This window comes from Pinus tabuliformis, chromosome 3_2 (assembly GCF_031772625.1).
Source record: "Pinus tabuliformis cultivar Carrire ecotype Pingquan chromosome 3_2, CPIR1, whole genome shotgun sequence".
Taxonomy (NCBI): domain Eukaryota; kingdom Viridiplantae; phylum Streptophyta; class Pinopsida; order Pinales; family Pinaceae; genus Pinus; species Pinus tabuliformis.
The window spans coordinates 969555125-969579285 of NC_142302.1; the positions used below are offsets into that span (position 1 = coordinate 969555125).

Genomic DNA, 24161 nt, shown 5'->3' on the forward strand with positions numbered 1-24161 from the left:
AAGGGTTAATGTTGAATGGTGATATTATTATTATCATCTAATTTTAAGGTTATGGTCAAGCCAGATATTAAATTGGTGTATGAGATTTTTTTGTTTAGAACAAAGATTTATCCATGTTCAACTATTTAACTGCAAATCTACGAAGGTATACATAATCTACTATGATTATGAACTTATAACGTTTTAAGAAGAAACATTTACTCTTAACCATTACAATTATAAAAACTCCTCTTAAATTAATTAATTACTTATTATAACCATCACACCAACCATATAAACAATATAAGAAACCTATAAGAAACCTATAAGAAACCTGAATATCAGCTTCACTGAATAGATGTAACCCAGTCATACTCTTAGAATGATCATCTAATTTCATTGAATCAATGTAAGCCAACGACAGCAACAGAATCAGTCAAGTGTGCCCATGGAATTGCTTTATGTGAAAAAAGCCATATCTTGAATTGATATCATATTCAAGGAAAGATACTGATAATTTCACTTTCATTAAAATACTGTGGATTTCGATGTATTATTCTTCCCCATGAAAAACTTTAGATCAGCAAGGAAGATGCTCCAATATTATTATGCTTTATCCGATCAAGAATATGTTCGTCTGAATTTTCCTTTATGTCAGCATCTTAACATTAATTTGAGCTGCAAGTATTACAGCAAACCACTACAAAATTCTTGCAAGGTTAAACTGGCCGTGGTTTTGTTTCAGTATTGCAGAGATTGGAGAGCATTATGGCGACAGTTACAGTGCCTCCAACCATACCTCATCCGAGTCAAGATTGCCAGCAACTACGCGATGCATTCAAGGGATTCTCACTCGGTATAAATTCAGTTCCAATGTCCAACCTCTGCTTGTGTCTTCTTTGTTCTTGTTCTTGATTGTCCAACCTCTGCTTGTGCTTCTTTGTTCTTGTTCTTATTCTTGATTGCATTTTATGTAATGATGAGATTTTGGGTAATATGAGTGAGTTTAATGGTTGTAATGATGAGATTTTGGGTAATATGAGTAAGTTTAATGGTTAAGAATGAGTGGGTTTAATAGCTAAGAGCATGTGTTTGGGTAAAACGCCATAAATTAAAATATATAAAAATATGTCTCTTTCTAAAATTTCCTATATTCAAATTCAAAAAACTAAGAATATACACCTCCATAAAATTTATATCTTGATTATGCTGGAAGCTAAGATGGAAAAGTAATGATTGCAGGTCGTGCAGGAACTGATGAAAGGAAAATAATTGATATTCTTGCTCATAGAAGAGCAGAGAATCGCAGAGATATATGCCAGATGTTTTCTTTGATGTACAAGGAAGATTTGAAGCAGAGAGTGAAATTGGAGCTAAGTAGAAAACTTGAGGTGATCTGACCTCCATGCTGATATCTCATATATTGCCTTGTGGGTTTTAGGGTTTCATTTTCACCCCATTTAGAATCTCCCCACATTGTATTGTAGGGTTTCTGAGTTTTCCCACACTTGATTTTAGGGTTTCTGGCTTGTTTCTGCAATTATCAATCTTATTTAACTGTTCGCCAATTTAAACACAGAAAGCCATGCTGTGGTGGCTTCTTGATCCAGCAGAGCGCGATGCACAGCTTGCTCGATATGCGATTCAAGGATGGAATGCAAACTGCGGAGTTATTATAGAGATTGCTTGCTGTAGATCTCCAGAAGAACTGCTGGATGTGAGGAGAGCATATCAAACCATGTACAGAAAATCCATGGAAGAAGACATCGCTTGGGAAACCAAGGGAGGCACTCAGAAGGTGATCCTCTATAAAATTCCTGCATACCATAGTCTCTTTATTTTAATGATAATTTTCTGAAGGTCCATTAATACTAGTGTTTTGGGATTTCATAGCTTCTGGTGGCACTGGCGACAGCATATAGATATTGTGGCCCAGAGGTTGACATGAACCTTGCCAAAACAGAAGCACGCCAGCTATTCGATTCCGGAGAAGGCAGAGCAGAGGGAATAGACGAGGATGTATATGTTCGAATTCTAGGCACTAGGAGTTTCCCCCAGCTCAATGCAACGTTGGAGTGCTTCAAGCAAACGTATGGTCACGATCTCAACAAGGTAAATTTACTCACATTCACTCTCTGACATATTTGGTGAGGTTGATACACTTCTTGGTGGTAAAACTGAAAGCTGGATAGAAATTTAATGGCTTTGCAATATGGAGATGCATATATAAAATCAAAATTTATATGGAAATATTATTTCATTATTAGTACTTCCTTGGTAGAATCCACTCCTCGTTGGCAGTTTGTTTCTTCGCTTCTTCTCTTTCCCTTTTCCAAACTTGTCAAACTCCAGTCTGAGTTATTATTCATTGTTCTTTTCTCTTCCATGTATACCCACCACAACTCATGTTAAAACCTACCGTTTTTTTTTTCTGGCTTCACTTCTTTGTCTCTCACTTTTCCAAACTTGTCATACTCCAAGGGGCTTTTGTCTTTAATCTGAGTCATTATTCATTGTTGTTTTCTTTTCCATGTATACCCACCACCACTCACCTAAAAACCTACCAATTTTGTTTGCATGGGGCTTCCATTATTCTTTAATGCAGAGATGTGTGAATTAATCAAATTGATATCTCTTAATGGAGTTGCAATATAGTGTGTTAGTACTTTGTTGGTAATTTTTGAAATCATTCCTATGGAAATGCTTTTTGATGATTAATTTATTTTTATGGAAATACTTTCCTATGAATAATTCTTTCTATCAGTGGCTTAGGCACATGTGCTTTATTATTTTTTTTATAGTTTTGTGGAGGCATGGACACTTTCTCATTAAAGTAATGACTTTTTTTTTTAATTTAATTTAAGAAGACAATATAATTATAGTTATGTTATAGCATCCTTTTTCTCTAGTTGAAATCTTATCAATTAGTCCAACCCTTTTTGAACTCTCTATATGATTAAGATTTCATCTTTGATATTTTCTTGGAGGGTCTAGAATTGAGATGAGTAATTATGAAATTCTTGTTAGTTCCTTTTGAATTGAGAATGCATAGGCCTTGAACTCAGATAGGTTCCTCATGTATTTTATGCAGCATGCTACTCGATCTTCCAGAAGACTTATATTCCTTGTGTATTATTCTATCTCCTCCATCATCTTAGAAATATAATTATACCCTTTTTATCTAGGAATATGTAATGTTACCTATTCTTATTTACCCTTTTCTTATGTAAGGGTTTTAGATTTTCTTCCTTTCATTGAGCTTTAGATATTTCTATAATCTCCTCCTTTTCATTTATTATCCTTACTTTTTTGATTTTTCAGCTCTTCTTCTTCATTCTCTTATTTATCATCCTACACTTTCTTATTATCGTTAACTCTCTTCTACCACTACCCATTCTAATTGCTAGATTAAGTAGAGATGTAAGCCTTTGATAGAGTTCTTATTTTCTTCATTCTAGCATGGCCACCTATATCTGCATATTGAATAGTGGAATTCAAGGTCATGTATCTTAAACATTTTTTTTCCAAAGTGTAAGATGTCCAAAACTCCCCCTTCTTTAGTGTCTCTTGCATTTTCTATGTTGTATGCACCTATGAATATAAAAAAAAAAGAGGGAATGGAGATTTCTTAGCTTAAATGATGATAACTCCAACCCCATTTATGTATGTCTAATAAGATCTCTTTTAGAACTAATTTGTCTAGTATAAATGTAGGTGGTAGATGTGGGGGGTTGATAGCTCCAAATATTCAAAGGTAGGTGTGGTGGCTTGATAGCTCCAAATGTGAAGAGATGTGTACTCTTTTTAGACACATCTTAGTCATTGTTGTAACTTATCAACTACATAGCCTTTTTGGCTATGCATTGTGTTGGTTTACAAAAAATCGACATGTATAACTACTGATAGATCCTAGTATAGTGAATTATGTACTTGTGTTTCCAAAGGTCTTGGAAATACACGTGGATGGGCTTTTGGCTAGGAATGCTTTGCAAACCCAAACCTCAAAAAATGTTTGTTGCACATATCTCATCCATTAATTAGGAAGTCATGTGGAGATTTGGGGGATTTCATATTTCCAAATATTTAACTCTTGAAATGGCCTAGTTCAACACAGCTAATAAAATAGATGCCTAGTTGAATATTGTCCCCACTTTCCTCACTTTATAGATGAACGAAAATCAATCATCTTTGAATTTTGTAATGAACTCCTCTCCATATAACCTATTTTTTAAGGCCATAGTTAGCTTTTATGTTGCTTGGATATTTTCTATTGGATATATGATTGTACTAATTAACCTAAATTTCCTTCAAGAATCCATCGTATTCATAAGTTGATGGTAGTCAACTATGAGCTACATGACCCATTTATCTACAAGATCAATTTTTGGAGTACGAAACTCATAATACACCTCTAATTTTGAAACAAGGAAAGATATGATAACTTTTCCCTCTTTATGTTTGATCATTCTGTTGTTGCTATCTATATATAAGATGATCCAAGACAAAACTTCTATGCACTTGAGCATAGCTAATCTAGATATAGATCTTTTTATGGCTTGGAATGTCCATGCATTAGGATTTTTGTATCCCCTAGATAGTGATAGCTCTAGGTGTGTGTCCTCCTTAAACATTCAGTATATGTCTCCCCCTTGACAAACTGGTGGACTTTTTTATTTTGAATAATGTATCACCATAGACTAGTCCTATTGCTCTTTTCTCCTTCTCTATCTCTTTAGAAGTTTCTCTTTCTAGACTAATCTCATAGAATTTTTCTATCTGTTTATGTTTCCTCTTATAAGCCATACCTGAATCATGGCACTCATCCATGTTAACAACACTAAGCATTAGCATGGTTATAAAAAGTAAACATATAACACTAATATCCTTGGTAGTTTCCTTATAATGATTAAATTTTCTTTAAAAAAATAAATTCATAGGTCCAATAGAGGTTTAGATTTTAAAATCCACTCACTTCATTTAATGAGATTCTAAACAAATTCTTATTAGGAATATTGGCATTAAGATATGAGGAATTATCCTAGAAAATGCAGACAAGATACCCCCAAGGAAATATTTGATAATCCGAACATACATGTAGATTTTAGAAACTTGAAAAACCTTCCTAATGTTTTCCATATGATGAGGAAGAAGTAATAGTAAATTGTGGGGCTAAATGAAGGTTAGAATCAGTGTACAAATTGTTAGTGTTGGGTGTGTGTTATATTCTTTCCACGACTAGCCCCAGGCGCGAAGTCGGGGGTAGCCAACTCCCCCTTCATTACGTCGAGCATAGTGGGGTCGGAAACCCCCCCTATCGGGGGTTTTGAGGGGGTCAGTAGCCCCCCTCTACGGGGTCTGGGGCAGCGCCTCAGGGACATTTTTTTTGGACCCTATATTAGGTGGGCGGACCTACCTATGGTTTTGTGCATGGATTTCAGACATGGTTTTGGGCATGATGGTATTTTGCCCATGGTATTTTGTAGATCCAATCAAGGGAACTACTGTTCTAATCCAGGGTTAATGGACTGGGGTTTATGGATGCTTCAACATGTATATATATATATATATATATATATATATATATATATATATATATATATTTGTAATATTGAAAGGAATATAATGAAAAATTAATTTAGTATTCCCAGTTTTGGGATCCAGGAGAAAACCTCTGTTTTTATGTTTTATGCTCTCGCCATTATTTATTTTCTGTTTTTAGAATTTTTATGTAAGTAATTTATGTACGAGGTTAAAACCTACATCTAGTATCAAAGTTGTTTCAGCTTCAAGGGGACACCTTTGTTGCTGAGGGGTTTTACTCGGGCCTATGGTAGACCTTGTTCAGTGGGATATCTGTGGGATCAATTATTGTGGTGAAACAAGATGGAGAGCAGTGGAAAGATAGAGATTGAGAAATTTAATGGTCAGAGTTTTGAGTTGTGGAAACTCAAGATGGAGGATCTGTAGGTGGATAAAGATCAGTGGATCATGGTAGATCTAGGTACTAAACCAACGACAATGTCAGTTGAAGAATGGGTGAAGTTGGATTAGAAGGCAAAGTGCACAATACAGTGGTGTATCTCAGATTCAGTATTGTTGAATGTATAAGGGGAAACTTAAGCAAAGGATTTGCGGGACAAGTTAGGGATTTTGTACCAATCTAAGTCTTTGGTGAATAAATTGTTTCTACGAAAAAAGTTGTATAACCTGAGGATGAAGGATGGAGACTCGGTGAAAAAGCATATGAACGCCTTTAATACCATGGTAAGCCAATTGTTATCTATTGATATTAAAATTTCAGATGAAGATAAGTGCATCAGTTTGTTGTGTTCTCTACCAAATTCATGGCATAGTCTAGTTGTTGCAATAGGTAGCAATACAACTACCTTGCAGTTTGATAAAATAGTCTCATTCTTGCCGTCGAAGGAGATGAGATAGAAAAATATGGAGGGCCAGAATGGTGATGCCTTGTCTATACGAGGATGGTTATAGAGCAGAAACAAAAATAAGTCCTTGAGTGGGAGATCTAAATCTAGAGGGAGATCTAAATCTCCAGGAAAACTTGTAAAGGTATGTTGGAAATGTGGAAAGGAAGGGCACTTCAAAAATGACTGTAGATCTAAATCTCCTGAGAAAGGAAAGGGATCTGATGATGCTCCTTCTACAGAGGTGAAAACCACCTCAGATGAAGGTGGGATGTGTACTTGACTTCTTCTTCAGGTACACATGTAGATCATGAGGCATGGTTGATTGAATCAAGTGCATCCTTTCACTTCACTCCCCATAGGGAGTGGTTCTACGAGTATGAGAAATATGATGGTGGTCATGTCTTCTCAGGGGATGAAAGGAAGGCTAGAATCGTTAGACATGGAAAATTCAAATTGAATTTGTAAGGTGGAGGGATTATAACACTTCCGGGTGTTCTGAATATTCCTACATTGGCCAAAAATCTGATTTCTGTGAGCAAGATGGATGATGCAGGTGTAAAATTAGTGTATGAGAAAGATACATATGGTGGGCTCCAGTATTGTAGCAATAATGCTACAACTCCTGGAACTCCCTTCTTTAATTTTATCAACCCGGTAGTTCGTAACAAACTTAGAAGCGACAGTGCTGTATGCACAAGTACTAGCTCTTGCCGCAGCTGTCACTTGGTCAGCTGGCATCAGTCCACTAGGAGCTTAAGCCAACTTCTATGAGCTCTTAGAAGAAGATTTTTAGTTGATGGATGAAAGCTAACTCGAAGGAAGCTAATCTAATTGCAAAAAGAAACTGAAAGCCAAAAAGAAACGCAAACCCTAGCAAACCCTAATTCTACAAGCTAGTCCTACTGACGCAAAGGAGAGCATGCAAACTACTGAAAGAGATGCCATTACTTCTATGAAGGTAAAATACATGTGTCTAGACTACCTCTACCTGAAGAAAACATCTTTTTGTATTTTTGAATCAGTTATTAGAATTATCATGCATGTGCTTTTAACTAGCTTTTTACTGTGCAGAGGTGGATAAAGGAGGAGAAATGCTTGGAAAAGTTTGGGAAGGTATAGAGAGGGCCTAAGGGGTCCCTAGCACCTTTCCAGAGAGTTTCACATAGTTTGGCTATCAAGAAACCTCATTCGTGAGCTTCTACAGGAAGTCTGCAGGGGTTCTACAGGATGTTCTGGGATTTCTACAGGATGTTCTGTAATTTTTCTACAGGATGTTTAGAAATGGAATTTTGTAGCATGGATGGAGGGAAAAAGGTGGAGGAATGAGTATGGAGGTGAAATAGGGGTTTAGGGGAGTTCAAGACTTGGAGGATGGAGTTGAGGAGAAGGTGTAGATGGCTGGACTTGTTCTAAGAAGACTGGAATAATGCTGCACAAAAGGTAGGGTTATGAGGGCAATGTGGCAACGTGAGGCAAGAAACCAACTTAGGAGATGGAGAAGATGGGTTTGAGGGAGTCTGGGCAGATATAGAAGTGGTACAGGTGCTCTGCAATTTGTGTTTCCAATTGAACCAACGAAGACATGCAAGAAAACAAAGATCTAGTTATGCTACCCTAATATGATCTAGCTAACAGTAACAAGAATGGACAACAACTTTATTTGCAGGGGAACCATGTATATTAACTATGCAATGAAGCATTCAAAGATCTAAACATGTAACCAACTTTTGCAAATGAAAACCAAACACTAATGATTGCATGGCAAAGCAAAGTCAGTGTTTTTGTGGGCAGCAAAGTCATCCTAGTCACAGCTCCTGATCCCACTGAGGGAGAGGTGAAGCCACATATATTTTTTGGCCCTTTTCTTGAAGCTTTTTCTGTTAACAACCTATCAACTAAATCTGAGCATGAAAAGCTATCTTACTCATCAAAAAAAAAACTAAATAACAAAACAAGATTTAGATCTAAATAGCAGATTTTATTCTAAGAATGCAGCAAAAACACATAAAGATAATCAAAGGAGGTATTGGGCGCTTGAGATGGGCCCAACCCCAAGAGCTATAGCCTCCTAAGAGAGATTTAGAGCTGGTGCAAAGCTGGATTCATCTTTATTGAGCAAGAAAAGAAGAGTTACATCAAAACTATCCACAAGGAGAACTTTGAAAATGAGCTGAAAGCAAAGCTAATCTATTGCCTAAAAATCGAACTACAAAATGACTAACTGCTGGCTACAAAATGACTAACCACTAGCTAACTACCAGCTAACCACTAGCTATCCCAAATGAGGCCCTAAGCCTTCTTATTTATACAAATTGAGGACCCCAACAGTCCTCCTAAACTTTAGGGACTCGGCTGCCTAAAACTTGTAGTTAATAGCAGTCCTACTTGACTTGCTTGGCTGCCCTTGTGCTAATTGATTTGGTGGCCCTTGAACTCCGAGCTAATGGTGGAGAATTCGAGGTAAGGGCCCATAAATGAAGGGGACACCTTCCTACAAATCCTCTCCCTTGTTCTCCCACGAATTTGGCTGCCAAGTGCTCATTAAGACCTTCAATTTTGTCTCCAAATTGACCAAAAAGGCTACACAAAGCACCCATTAGACTTGTTGGCATAATGACTAACCCAATTCATTCTATTAGCATAAATATAATCAAAAACATGCAATAAACTAATGAGAATGGTGGATTAAGTCGAATTAGGAGGTTGAATGAGCCCAAATAATTATCCATTTTTGGGGCTCATCATCACCCCCTACTGAAAGTGTTGCTCATCCTCTGAGCAACCAATCTATCTCCTCATCTTTGATTGCCTTGGCGGCCTTCTTGTCATGCCAAGCTTCTGAAGTGATGGCGTCTTCTCTGTCATGAAACCATGCTTTTCTCTTTGCTTCTTCCCACTGCCTGTGCTTCTTTTCCTAGAGAATTCTCAACTTTGGTATGATTGTACAAGTATATTCAATATGATGGTGGCAATGGTGGTGAAAGGAGATGAAACTAGTGGAGGATGGAAGAAAAAAGTGATTGCATGCCTCCTCAATAGACTTCAAGCTTCAAATCCCTCTCCATAATTGATTCTGGCCTGCCCAAAGGCTTCTACAAGATGTTTCTGGTAAAAATACAGAACTTCCTGTAGAAAGTCCTATAGCTTCCTGTAGAAGGTTGAACCATGACTAAATTGTGCCCAAACCCTGAAAAAAATGAGTGTTCATGGAGGGGATGGATGTGAGGATGCCTCGGAACTTGGTAGGGACCCTTTTGCTTGTGCTGGGAGGCCGTTTTCTGGCTTCCTGTAGAAACAGTTCTCTGTCTTCAAGTAGAAACAGTCTGTTAACTTCCCGTAGAACCAATTTTCTCTAATTTGGCTTGCTTGGCTGGGGGTGCCTTCTCCTTGACCTGTGCTGTGGTTGCCTTGGGTGTGTCCCTACTTGTTTGGCCTTTTTTTCAATCTTCTCTGCTCTCTTCTGCAATCTTTTTTCCGAGGTGTTTGTGCCATTGTTCCTCCCACAGTTTTAGGCTTAGCAATTTGGCCCATTTCTCCTTTTCCTCTCTGTTTCTTCCTTCTTTTTCTTTCGTGCTTTTCCTCTTGCTTTCCTTGTGATGGTTTACCCTATGTTTTCTTTCCCTTAGCTTCCTTACCCTTAGCTTTCTTCTCTGCCTCAATATCTTGCTTCCTCACACTCTGTTTTGGCTTGTGCACTGATCAGAATGGGAATTCTGTATATGGTTTCCTCCCCAGAATGTGGAGGACAGTATTCCTCAAGTGTTTTTTCTTTACAAACCATTCAACCAGTACTGTCATGTTTTTCACTCTATCGAGTCTTTCCATAGAAAAGATAATGGGCTTTTTATGGTCATTCAAAATACACATGTGTTCAGCTGTCTGTTCGGGATTGAACAAGAGTTTTTCAATTGAACCATGAAAAGCAGTAAGACGATGCTGCTTCCCTGTATAAGGGAAATAACTCTGCATGTCTGCTCCAGGAGAAATAATGTTGAACTTGGGATCAAAAACAACAATTCCATGAACCACACGATACAGACCAGCAAGGGTGAAAGCAGTTCCTATCATACTGGCCAACAGTATCCTTGCTCCCAACAATCTCTTGATATGTGCTAGTGATAATAAAATCTGTATGATTCATTTCAATTAGATCTGCAGTAAACTGGCAAGAGAAATGGTATTTTTCTTCATATTTTTCAGTATATGTCTGAATATAAATATTTGGTCTTCTCCAAAGCATGGCCTATGTTGCACTGAAGACAATTCTAGGTAGCAATAAGAAAACGGCTTTTGAATTCATAGACAAACTTGCATTCACATTTTTCCTACCCCTCAACACGTCGAATTCACCACCATTTGAATTATTTGCATGGGAAAGTTCTGTTCAGGCCTACCTCACTGAGAATTGCCACCCTCGATGTGAACAGTCCAAGCTTCATTGTATGCTGGGTCTCCTGTAGCGTAGCTTCCTGTAGAAACGCCTGTAGAGTGCCCCTGCGCCTTTGAACGGTCTTGGTATGCGGGAGAATTTTGAACAAGCCGAAAAACTTAGCGAAGGACGTTAGTTTAACAGAATTCAGAGGCAGAGGATTCAGCCGAAGAGGTTTGCAAGTGTAAATGAACAACAATTAACGTGAGTCTTCAGCCGAGCATTCCTTTAATTATTGCGTGATTTGTGGTGAGGTGGCAAAACCGTGTGCTATCTTCATTCGAACTATAGTGATGTTATAAACTGTATGTTCTCCTCTATCTGTTAATTATTTGATGTCCTGTGCACTGGAGTTCAACAGATCTACCACTAACTGTGTTTTTCAAATTTCTCATGAATGACCATACACGTATGCTGCGTGATTTTTCCTTGAGCGCTAGAGAACTGGATGTCAAGTTAACCTTGCTATATTCGTGGCTTAATTCCACCATTCCATTCATTCATGCAGTTTTTAAATTAAATTTGTGCAATAGAAGAACGAGTTTCAGTCACGTACCTGAAGTCAAATGGCTGCTGTGCGGTGCTGAGGCTAGTCATTGCTGCATGCACTGGTTTCTTTGGTTGCATGAGGGCTTGGATGATGATCTATGGTTGTTTTTTCCTTGTACAGGTGTCCTCTGGCTAGATCCCAGCTGCAGGAGTTCATTTCCACGTTCAGATCTGCACCTTCAAGCTGCTGCTGCTGAATTTTCAAAGGACCAGAACTTGTTTTTGCCATTGCTTCCAAACGGTAAACCGGATCGATCTGAAAATTTCTGAGCATGTTCCTATCATCATGATGCACCTCCCATAGCAAAATCGTGATCAATGGATGCACAGATTTCGAGAAAAATGGAAAATGGCTGAAGATTTCAGAGATCAATTTCTCAGAAACCGTTCATCGGAATTGGCTGAAACTGCTGGGGTAGGTTACTATCAACCATGTGCATCTCCCAATGAAACAGGTTTTGAAACGGATGCACGGTTATGGAGAAAATGCAAAAATGGCTGATGGTGATGGAGGCTAATTTCTTGGAAACCGTGCACCGGAATTGGCTGAAACTGCTCAAGCATGTTGCCATCACCCCTGTACAATTCCCCATAAAACGGTTTTTCAAATGGATGCATGGTTTTCAAGTTATGGAAGAAACAAATTCTGTTCTATGTGTTTTTTCTTCAAGGCATTTTGCAGTTTTGTTGCATGGTATGAAAAATGAACTTGGGCTATGATGCAGGTATGGAGATGATGGAGGAGGAGTTTGAAAAGTGCAGGAGGACTTCTGAACCCTTGAGGAAGCTACCATGTTAACCAAACCGCCTCTTTGAAATCCATTTCTAGCTTCCTACAATTTCTACAGGAACTTCCTATAGAAGCACAATGTAGAAGCACAATGAGGTGGAAAAATGATGGAGAAAGGTGAGGGATGGACATAGAGGTGCTTGCAGGCCTAACCAACAGATTCCCACCATCAAATTCCCTTCCAAAATCAAATCTGGCTCACTTGAAGGTTCTACAGGATGTTTCCTGTAGAAATACAGAACTCCCTTTAGAAGGCATAAAAATTCCTTTGACCTTGTTTTGATTGACCCTCCTGACGTGAAACATCCTTGCTGCAACCTGCAATTATTCAATGCAAATTAGCTTTATTTTTCTTTTTTTTTTGCTCTTTTTTTTTTGAAAAACAACTAGGGCGCCTCATGGAGGTTTTCACCCTAATTGCCTGCCCTGGGCGCCTCCAAGGGAGGTTTTCACCCAAAGATCTTATTCCCTTTTTATTTTCTCTTCTTTCCAACCCATTGACCACTTCATGGAGGTTTTCAATCAATGAGCCAATCTAAGGCGCCTCTGAGGAGGTTTTAACCTTAGATTTTTCCTCTTATTTCCATTTTTTTCATTTCTTTTCTTTTTTCCTTTTTTTTTTTTTTTTCTACCCTACCCTACTTGAAAAACAAAATCGTTCTCAAGTATAAGAATACTTCCAATGGAGCCATGTGCACATCGAGATTAGAGACAAAATGATGTGGAGGCTCGAAATGCATGCTTGGACAGCTATCTAGATTTTAGAGACCAAATGGTCTAACTTTGAAGGGATCAAACATAGCTGAGGAAGAGAGTACCGCTGCAACTTAGTGACCTTCTGAAACCATATCTCAATATAGCTCTGATATCCTTGGTTCTTTTGCTGATTTGGATCATGTTTCATGTCACCTTCTATCATGACTTCCTCATCTTCCTCTTTTTGCTGATCTTTCTCTTGAATACATGGAAGATTTGATGGTAACCATGAAGGATCTTTTTTTATCTCTACTTCTGATGTCTTCTCTTCATCAAGTAAAGCCCATGGTTCTTTGATTTCCTCTTCTGAATCTTCTTTTGCCTCATGTGGTCCTTCAATGCTTTCAGTATGATCTCTTTTTTGCAATGCTTTTCCTAAGCTATGGTGAAGATCATTGAGCTCAAGAGGAGTCATTTGGATATGTTGTGCCTCAGCTTTGCAATTGGGTTGAGCTGCTCCATTGTATGGTTTTGGAAATGGTGGTACGGGTAGTTGAGTGGAGGTGTGTAATTGAGATGGAGGTGGATGGCATTGTGGTTGGGCAGGCATTTGGGGTTGCCTTGGTGGAGCAGGAGGCGATGGTTGTGGACAAGCAGGTGGTGGAGGAAAAGAATCGGGAGGAGTGTTGTATTGGGGCCTCCACCCCTGATGAGGTGCATTCCACTGAGGCTGTGGCTGAGCATAAGAGTGAAACGAATGAGCAGCTGGTTGGGCATAATATGGATCTATGAAGGAACAAGGAGGAGGTGTGAACCAGGAAGGATGAGCAGGGGGACCCCAAGAAGGCATGAAAGTGGCTTGATAGGGGTCATAATAGGTCTCGGATGTCCCTTGCAGTTCCTGCTGATAAGATCTAGGTTTATGTGGCCTCCTTTGGTTCATATAATAGAGTGATTCAGTGGCTCCTTTTGCCCTCTGATATGCAGCTTTGATTCCAGGCAAGGAAGGGCACTGATTCGCAGGATGGTATTCTTCACAGATGAAACACACTTCTAGGGAGTGCATTGGACATTCGTCCCTAGGATGCTTTCTAGTGCACCTGGGACAAAAGATGGCCAAAGCCCTCTTGGCTTCCTCTTGCTTCTTTTGGATCCACAGGGTATCCAATTGCATGGCAAGAAATTGCCTTATATCACTCTTGAAATCTTCCATCTGATCTTCAAATTCATCTTTGGACAAGGTGCTGCTCCCAACATTTCTGCTTGTAGCCATTTGCTCCAGAGGAATGGTTTCTTCTTCTTTTTCCCTTGAGGTTCTTCAAATGTGTCTTGTTGTTCACCTAAGGGTTCTTTAATCACAGCCATCGAAGAAGAGAGAATGTTGGCTGTGTGAAGCAGTGGGGGTGTTGTGCAATCATTTTTCTAACTTTTCTCTACTCCTACAAGGCACGAAATGAAATCTTTTTGGTTGATTTTTGTTTTTTCTACTTCTACCTGCAAAACTGAAATAGATTGAACTGCAACTAACTATCTTGCTAAAATGAAAATGCGGAATTGAAATGAAAGCAGGAAAGGACTAATCTATTTTGCTCAAATGAAATTGCAGGAATGAAATGCTAGTCTACGCTTGTGGAATTGAAATGCTAATCTACGCTTGCAGAAATGAAATTGCGAAATTGAAATGCTAATCTATGAAAGCGGGAAATGCTAATCTACTTTTGCGGAAATGAAATGAAATAAACTACTTAGCAGAAGGTTGTAGTGGAAAATAGAAGAAAAGCAGCAATCACCAATACTCTGACGCTTCCCCGGCAACGGTGCCAAAAAGATGGTGGGCTCCAGTATTGTAGCAATAATGCTACAACTCCTGGAACTCCCTTCTTTAATTTTATCAACCCAGTAGTTCGTAACAAACTTGGAAGCGACGGTGCTGTATGCACAAGTACTAGCTCTTGCCGCAGCTGTCACTTGGTCAGCTGGCATCAGTCCACTAGGAGCTTAAGCCAACTTCTATGAGCTCTTAGAAGAAGCTTTTTAGTTGATGGATGAAAGCTAACTCGAAGGAAGCTAATCTAATTGCAAAAAGAAATTGAAAGCCAAAAAAAAACACAAACCCTAGCAAACCCTAATTCTACCAGCTAGTCCTACTGACGCAAAGGAGAGCATGCAAACTACTGAAAGAGATGCCATTACTTCTATGAAGGTAAAATACATGTGTCTAGACTACCTCTACCTGAAGAAAACATCTTTTTGTATTTTTGAATCAGTTATTAGAATTATCATGCATGTGCTTTTAACTAGCTTTTTACTGTGCAGAGGTGGATAAAGGAGGAGAAATGCTTGGAAAAGTTTGGGAAGGTACAGAGAGGGCCTAAAGGGTCCCTAGCACCCTTCCAAAGAGTTTCACATAGTTTGGCTATCAAGAAACCTCATTCGTGAGCTTCTACAGGAAGTCTGCAGGGGTTCTACAGGATGTTCTGGGATTTCTATAGGATGTTTTGTAATTTTTCTACAGGATGTTTACAAATGGAATTTTGTAGCATGGATGGAGGAAAAAAGGTGGAGGAATGAGTATGGAGGTGAAATAGGGGTTTAGGGGAGTTCAAGACTTGGAGGATGGAGTTGAGGAGAAGGTGTAGATGGCTAGACTTGTTCTAAGAAGACTGGAATAATGCTGCACAAAAGGTAGGGTTATGAGGGCAATGTGGCAACGTGAGGCAAGAAACCAAGTTAGGAGATGGAGAAGATGGGTTTGAGGGAGTCTGGGCAGATATAGAAGTGGTACAGGTGCTCTGCAATTTGTGTTTCCAACTGAAACAACGAAGACATGCAAGAAAACAAAGATCTAGTTATGCTACCCTAATATGATCTAGCTAACAGTAACAAGAATGGACAACAGATTTATTTGTAGGGGAACCATGTATATTAACTATGCAATGAAGCATTCAAAGATCTAAACATGTAACCAACTTCTGTAAATGAAAACCAAACACTAATGATTGCATGGCAAAGCAAAGTCAGTGTTTTTGTGGGCAGCAAAGTCATCCTAGTCACAGCTCTTGATCCCACTGAGGGAGAGGTGAAACCACAGATGTTTGTTGGCCCTTTTCTTGAATCTTTTTCTGTTAACAACCTATCAACTAAATCTGAGCATGAAAAGCTATCTTACTCATCAAAAAACAAACTAAATAACAAAACAAGATTTAGATCTAAATAGCAGATTTTATTCTAAGAATGCAGCAAAAACACATAAAGATAATCAAAGGAGGTATTGGGCGCTTGAGATGGGCCCAACCCCAAGAGCTATAGCCTCCTAAGAGAGATTTAGAGCTGGTGCAAAGTTGGATTCATCTTTATTGAGCAAGAAAAGAAGAGTTACATCAAAACTGTCCACAAGGAGAACTTTGAAAATGAGCTGAAAGCAAAGCTAATCTATTGCCTAAAAATCGAACTACAAAATGACTAACTGCTGGCTACAAAATGACTAACCACTAGCTAACTACCAGCTAACCACTAGCTAACCCAAATGAGGCCCTAAGCCTTCTTATTTATACAAATCGAGGACCCCAACAGTCCTCCTAAACTTTAGGGACTCGGCTGCCCAAAACTTGTAGTTAACAGCAGTCCTACTTGACTTGCTTGGCTGCCCTTGTGCTAATTGATTTGGTGGCCCTTGAACTCCGAGCTAATGGTGGAGAATTTGAGGTAAGTACCCATAAATGAAGGGGACACCTTCCTACAAATCCTCTCCGTTGTTCTCCCACGAATTTGGCTGCCAAGTGCTCATTAAGACCTTCAATTTTGTCTCCAAATTGACCAAAAAGGCTACACAAAGCACCCATTAGACTTGTTGGCATAATGACTAACCCAATTCACTCTATTAGCATAAATATAATAAAAAACATGCAATAAACTAATGAGAATGGTGGATTAAGTCGAATTAGGAGGTTGAATGAGCCCAAATAATTATCCATTTTTGGGGCTCATCAACATACAAGATGGTTCAGGAAGAACTATTATTGATACGGGGAGTTCGGTTTGGAACTCTATACAAGATTTTTGGTAGCACTATTATTGATGGGTGCAACAATTTTGTGGTTCCTGAAAGTGGAGTAGAAAACTTTGTGGTCTCTAGAGAAAAGACCATGCTATGGCATAAAAGGCTTGGACATATTGGAGAGAAGGGCCTTCGAATACTTCATGGTTATTGTATGGTAAAATGTATGTCTAATTGCTCTCTAGATTTTGATTTCTATGTACATTGTCTATATGGGAAGTAGAATCGGGTGAGTTTCCCCTATAGTGCTAAGAGGGTGAAACAAATATTAGAGCTTGTGCATAGTGATGTGTTTGGACCTGTGTTGGTTCCATCACATGGTAATTCTATGTACTATGTTTCATTTATAGACAAATTCTCGATGAATACATGGATATATTTCCTTAGGAAGAAATTTGAAGTCTTTGACATGTTTAAAGAATTTAAGGCTTTTGTGGAAAACCATACAAAGAAGAAGATAACAGTGTTGAGGACAGATAATAGTGCAAAGTTCTACAAGAAGGTATTGGAAGAGTTCTATAAGAAATGTGGTATAGCATGGCATAAGACTACTCGATACACACCTCAGCAAAACATAGTTGTAGAAAGAATGAACAAGACATTGATAGAAAAGGAAAGAAGCATGCTCAATGGTGTCGGGTTAGGATAGGAATTCTCGGCAGATGTGGCGAAGATTGCATGTTACCTGGTCAACATATCACCTTCATCAACATTGGAGGATAAGAATCCACAAGAGGTATGGACTGGTAAAAAACCCTCTCTTTCACTTATGAGGGTATTTGGATGTGATGCATATGTACATGTTCCAAAGGAGAAAATAACCAAGTTGGATAGTAAATCTGAAAGGTCCATCGTTATTGGGTTTAAGGATGGTTTAAAAGGTTATAAGCTTTGGAACCCAAAAACAAGGAAGGTTGTGTACAACTGAGATGTGGTGTTTAGAGAGGTGAAAGATGTTATTAAACATGACATCCTACCAAAGGAACCTGAGAAGATAGAGTTTGATCTAAATGAGGAAGAATCGAACTCTACAATAGAAGAGGAATTAGAAGATCAAGGGCCACAAACTCCAGCTGTGAGAAGATCAATTCGACAAATAAGGCAGCCAGAAAGGTATAGTCCATCTACCTTATGTTCAAATTTTTCTTTATCTATTATTGATGATGATCCAAAACCTGTCAGGGAGGCAGTAGATTCAGAGGATTACAAACTCTAGAAAGAGGCCATGGTTAATGAAATGACATCTTTGCACAAAAATGAGGCTTGGGATCTGGTGGAGTTATTAGCTGGAAGCAAATCCATTGGAAGAAAATGGGTGTTTAAGAAGAAGATGAATGCAGAAGGCAAGGTGGAGAATTACAAAGCTCAGTTGGTAGAAAAAGGTTATTCCCAGGTACCAAGAATTGATTTTGGTGATATTTTTTCTCTTGTTGCCAAGGTAGCTTCTATTAAGTTACTTTTATCTGTTGCCACTGCTTTTGATTTTGAGGTAGAATAGATGGATGTGAAGACAACATTTCTTCACGAGGATCTAAAAGAAGAGATCTACGCGAAGCAACCTCAAGGCTTTGCGGTGAAGAGTAAGAAATAACTCGTATGCATGTTAAAAAAGTATTTGTATGGGTTAAAACAATCACCAAGGGCATGGTATCAGAAATTTGATACATTTATATGGCGACTTGGCTTCACCAGAAGCAAAGAATATCAATGTGTGTATTTTAAATTAATTGGTGACCGTGTTATTTATTTGGTCTTGTATGTGGATGATATGTTGATGATTGGGAATAACAAAGAAATTATCCAGGATTTGAAGACCCAATTGTCCTCCAAATTCGACATGAAAGATCTTGGTGCTACAAACTATATTTTGGGCATGGAAATTAAACTAGATTAGGAAAAGAGGAAGCTTTGGTTAAACGAGAGGAAGTATGCCAAGACAATATTGTAGAGGTTTAATATGTAAGATAGTAAACCAATGAAGGTTCCTATTCATGTAGGTGTAAATTTATCTGCTGAATAGTGTCCCAAGGCATAAGAAGAGGAAGAGGACATGTCCCATGTTCCATATGCAAGTGCAGTTAGTAGCCTGATGTATGAAATGGTCTGTACTAGACCAGACATTGCACATGCAATTGGAGTATTGAGCAGGTTTATGTCAAAACTAGGGAAGGGGCATTGGATAACATTGAAGTTGGTTTTCAGGTATTTTTGTGGCACTAGTGATTATGGTTTGTGCTACCAAGGAAGACCAGGATTGGACAGAGTTTTGGACATCCATGGATTTTTTGATGCAGAATGGGCTAGAGATATGGATCAAAGAAGATCTACAAGTGGGTATGTGTTTAACTTATTTGGAGGAGCAATTAGTTGGATGAGTAAGGGACAACATGTAATGGAATTTTCAACTACAGAGGCAGAATACATGGCAACTACTCATGCAAGCAAGGAGCAATTTGGTTGCAGAGATTGTGTTCAAGTATGGGGTTAGTACAATGAGCTGTAAGAATAGATTGCAACAACCAAATTGCAATTTTCTTGGCAGAGAACCCTTCTTATCATTCAAAGACAAAGCATATTGATGTCCAGTATCACTTTGTAAGGGATATGGTTGAGGACAAAAAGGTGTTGCTAATAAAGGTGTACACTTTGAAGAATACTACATATGGATTAACAAATTTTGTGAGCACTGAGAATTTCTCTTGGTTAGAGAAACAATGGGCTTTATACGGCTAGATCAATGACTAAGCTCTCCTGTGGCCCCCTATGGAAAGAAAAAAACAAGTGGGAGAATGTTAGGTGTGTGTTATATTCTTTCCATGACTAGCCCTAGGAGCGAAGTTGGGGGGTAGCCAGTACCGCATTCATTGCGGAGGGCGCAGTGGGGGGGTCACGGGTGGGGTGACAGCCCCCCATGCTGGGGGGTTTGAGGGGGGTGGTAGCCCCCCTTTATAAGGTCCGGGGAAGCACCTCGAGGAATTTTTCTTTTTGGACCCTATATTAGGTGGACGGACCTACCTATGGTTTTGCGCATGGATTTCACACATGATTTTAGGCATGCTGGTTTTCTTCCCATGGTATTTTGTAGATCTGGTCAAGGGAACTACGGTCATGTTCTAATCCAGGGTTAATGAATTGGGGTTTATGGATTCTTCGACATGTATATATATGTATTGTAACATTGAAAGGAATATAATGAAAAATCAATATAGTAATCCAAGTTTTGGGATCCAGGGGAAAATCTATGTGTGTATCTGTTTTATGTTTTATGCTCTCCCCATTGTTTATTTTCTATTTTTAGAATTCGTATGTAGGTAATCTTTGCACGGGGTTAAAACATACAGGTAGCTGACTAGTTAATTCAATTTATAGTGATGATTGTTTTCTTGAACTAAGGCTTTATTTATGGTGTGAAGCTTGTATCAATATTTTTTTGCAAATTAATCCCTTTTCACTTTTGAAGTTCAGCTAGATAAAACAAGCTAAGTGACATGGGCATTGAGGGAAGTAAAATTATAACATTGAAATACATAGAACTCCCAAAACATTTTGTTATTCAAAATTAGCTAGAAAGGGTAAAGTAACACTTACATTATTACTATGTATAGCTAGAAATGGTTATTTGAGAGCCTAAAAGATGTTAATATGCCTTGCGATGATAGGTGTAAAGTGTTAATGTCACAATGATAAAGTAAAATTTGAACCTTGGGTGAAAATCCTCCTTTTTCCTAGAATTACCTTTTGGACATTATGGCATTTTTTCTTCAAACTTCATTGTGAGTGAAATTCTTCATGTTTCTAACCTAGTTAAAATTATTTTTAAAGTCATCATGGTTCATGCTAAAGTTATGATGTAGCATGACTTTCACTATATTGAGATATTGTTACTTATTGCATCCCTTTGCAATTGTAACCATTTTAAGGCATGATGTGTTGTGGCTTTTCAACATTTTAATCCTCAACCCTTCATGAATGTATTTTATTGCAATGAGCTAAAACTTTCAAACTTCATGATGGTGTGACATGTTGTAATTTGATAAATTTTGATCTGATGTAGAAATTCATGTCATTGAGATTAGGATTCTATTGAATCTTTTTGCACTCCAACATATCATGGTTATTCCAAGTTTAGAATCTATGTTATGTGTAATCTATTGTGGCCTTGCAAAATTTACAACTTGAAAAGATTGTTTGTAATGAGTACGATTTACCATGACCAATCATGAATTTCAAAATTGATGAGGTTGTGATATGTCACAAGGGTAAATACTTCTCATAGTTTTTAATAATTATGATGTGTAACAAGACCTTAAACTTGAAATTTTCAAGATATTTAAAGAAAACCACATAAATCTATTTTTTCTTTTGAGAGAGGCAACAAAGGGCTCCAAGAAATTCAAGGGAGAGAAAAAGAAGGAAACTTCCAGTAAGTTATAAATATAAATTTAAGAACTTCAAATGAATTTATTAGAGACCTTATGACTTGAAATAAACCAGAAAATGGGCTCTAAGATTTCCATGAATTCGAAAATTCAAAGGCTATATAACTCAAAAATTCTTAGCAAAGGAGAGGCCCTAATTTCTGCTTAAATTATGAAAATACAAATTTTAAACCTAGAGAAGTTGTTGATGGATCAACAAATGGCAACATACTGGTGAAACCATGGATCTCTACAAATTAGTTGTGAAATAATTAAGGAATTGGGAGAAATAACCTTTGTGAAGAGTCTTATCTCACCCATGTGTTCCTGTTGGATGTTTAACTTTTGACTAGCTTGAGTGACCCACTAGTCAAACTAGAGGATTGAATAGATGGAGACAACTTTTTACTTTCTGCTAACCTTAGGTGACAACACAATACGATAGATATGCCAAATATTATAGGTAATTAATTAGGTCAATTAGTTATTGTTTTCTTGGTGTTTCTCCACTTCTAATAGCACCTGTAACCTTGGTAGAGTCACCTTGGTAACATTGGCTTTGCTCCACTACCATTGAGTGTCAATAACCCCAATGTAGATACCTACATGGCCCATTATGATCTAAACTTATTTCCCATACCTTTACCTTTTGAAATGAGTTGAGGAAGATCATTAACCCTTTAAAGGTGTTAGGGATGAAACCTATTATTAAGAACAAATTGACTCACTTAAGTGATGATATATCCCTCTTTCAAACTTGAGTATAAAGATTTCATCCTAGGAAGACTTTAGTCTTTATTATGTGAATTATTAAGCTAATTAGTGGGATACTCATAACTTGAGATCCAGGTTTATTCATGGGATAACCACCTTAGCAACCAAATGTTTCACCACTTGTGTCAAAAGTCCATATATTCTTTGTGAAAGATATGATCAAACATTTCATAGGCTAGTGTATTAAACAACATACAAGATAGTCCCATATTTTGATGCATATGTTCTTGGAATCTTAGGAAATCTATTAGTGCTAGAATATTATACGCCTAAAATAGTACCAAAAATGTGAAACTATTATATATAAAGCCAAATAATAAAACCTAAGCCAAAGAAAAATCAAATATCGAAGTAAAACAAAATTGAAAAAAAATTACTTAAAGTAAAAGGAATCAAAGCAATACATGGCATGAAAGCTATGAAACATGAAACTTGTAAAAAAAAATCCATAGTTGTTGAAATTTGCTATGCTTTCCCTTTTCTTCAATGTCTTGTCCCATTTCAGGACCAAGTCTCCCACCTAAAAATATTTTTTCCTTATACAACGCTTATCAAACCATCTTTTGGCTATATTTTATAAGCATCAAACTTATTTCTATCCTTCTCTTTTTCTTCTTCTAGCTTTAGTAAGTTATTAATTTAGCTTATAAGAGAGGAAAATGTGGCCATGCAAGGCTTACGATAGTCATGAGAGAGGAAAGTAATATGTTTGAAGGAAGAATGACATTTTTCCTATAGATCAAAAATAAGGGGAGGTCCATAGTAAAACATTTGGGATTACTTAGTCTACCCATAGAGTGTTTGACAAAGGATTATATCAATTTTTATGATGCTTAACTATGTCTCCCTTCAAAATGTGGATAAGGTATTTGTTGGTGGCCTCAACCAAACCATTTTCTTGTGGGTAATAGTTAGTTAAGTACTACAATATAATTCCTTTATCCAAATAAAAGTCAATTAACTTCAAAGAAGAAAGATAAATGGAATTGTAAAAACTAAGTGTTGATGGAACACCAAAACCTGGTAATTAAGTGTCGTTCTAGGAATTAGATGGCTATTATTTAATCAATCTTGATAAGTGGCAAAAATTTTGTTAGTTGTGTGAAGTAGCCTATTCCTATCACACAAAAATGATCACCTAGGAAAAATAATTAGGTGGATCGAAATATGCCATGTCAGTATGGGTTTTACACATTAAAACCCACTTTCACCTAAGGAAATAGCCTAAGGAACAAAATTTCTTAATTTATTTACAATACTTTACCATTTACATGACAATAACCCATAAATTCATTAATTTTATGTTATTTTCATAAATTTATGTTGGACTCACAATTTTTTTTTTTGTGTAAGTCAGATGTTTATATTAAAATACAAAATATAGTACAAAAAATCCGCAGAAGCAGATCGAGAGCAGGGATGTACAATAGATCATAGCTTATCACCTGCTCAGAGAATTCAGCAAAAAGAGACTGCAAAATGCACACCGCGCAGGGTGGCCCGAGCTATACTTGTGCCTAAAAACGATACTGCCGAGACATTACAGTTCATGACATTAACATAGATAGACTGAGGCCGAGACATAGATATAGACGAAGGAAACATCAGAAGTGACTACCCTAGATAAACTTGCCCATCTGACTGATGGTGTCCAGACCCATCTCCCGCATATGTTTGTCCATTCTTGCTTGCATGGCTTCAATTGGTTCGTTCTCCTGCACCTCAGTTGTGGCCGGCTGCGGAGTAACGGGCGCTGGGTTTACAGTATCCCTCAGGAGCCTGATGAGCAGAGTAAGCTTTCTGTTGACTGTCTGAACAGCCTCATGCACAGTGGTGATTCGGCCGTCCAGCGAACTGTTGTAATCGATTATCTTTGCCATTTGAGCCTCCGTGAGGTTCACCTCAGTTACAATTTTCTCCTTTTCCTTCTCGATCGATTCCAGAGCTTTGGCGATGAGAGTCTTGGTTCGCCAACTCTCTGCTTTTGTTCTAACAAACTGAGTTGCCCTCTTCGAGGGGGTGCCCGGATCCTTCATCCAAT

General features: G+C 37.9%; 1 protein-coding gene across 1 annotated transcript in view; it reads left to right on the forward strand.

Moving 5' to 3' along the window:
• The first annotated feature begins 647 nt into the window (after positions 1-647).
• The window catches only part of LOC149183862 (annexin Gh1-like), a 79769-nt gene continuing 56255 nt past the window's right edge, over positions 648-24161 (forward strand). Inside the window, exons 1-4 of the mRNA XM_089418808.1 lie at positions 648-835; positions 1222-1370; positions 1559-1777; positions 1873-2091. Coding sequence (XP_089274934.1) covers positions 748-835; positions 1222-1370; positions 1559-1777; positions 1873-2091 — 675 coding nt within the window. The 5' untranslated portion in view covers positions 648-747. The remainder of the gene's footprint in view (positions 836-1221; positions 1371-1558; positions 1778-1872; positions 2092-24161) is intronic.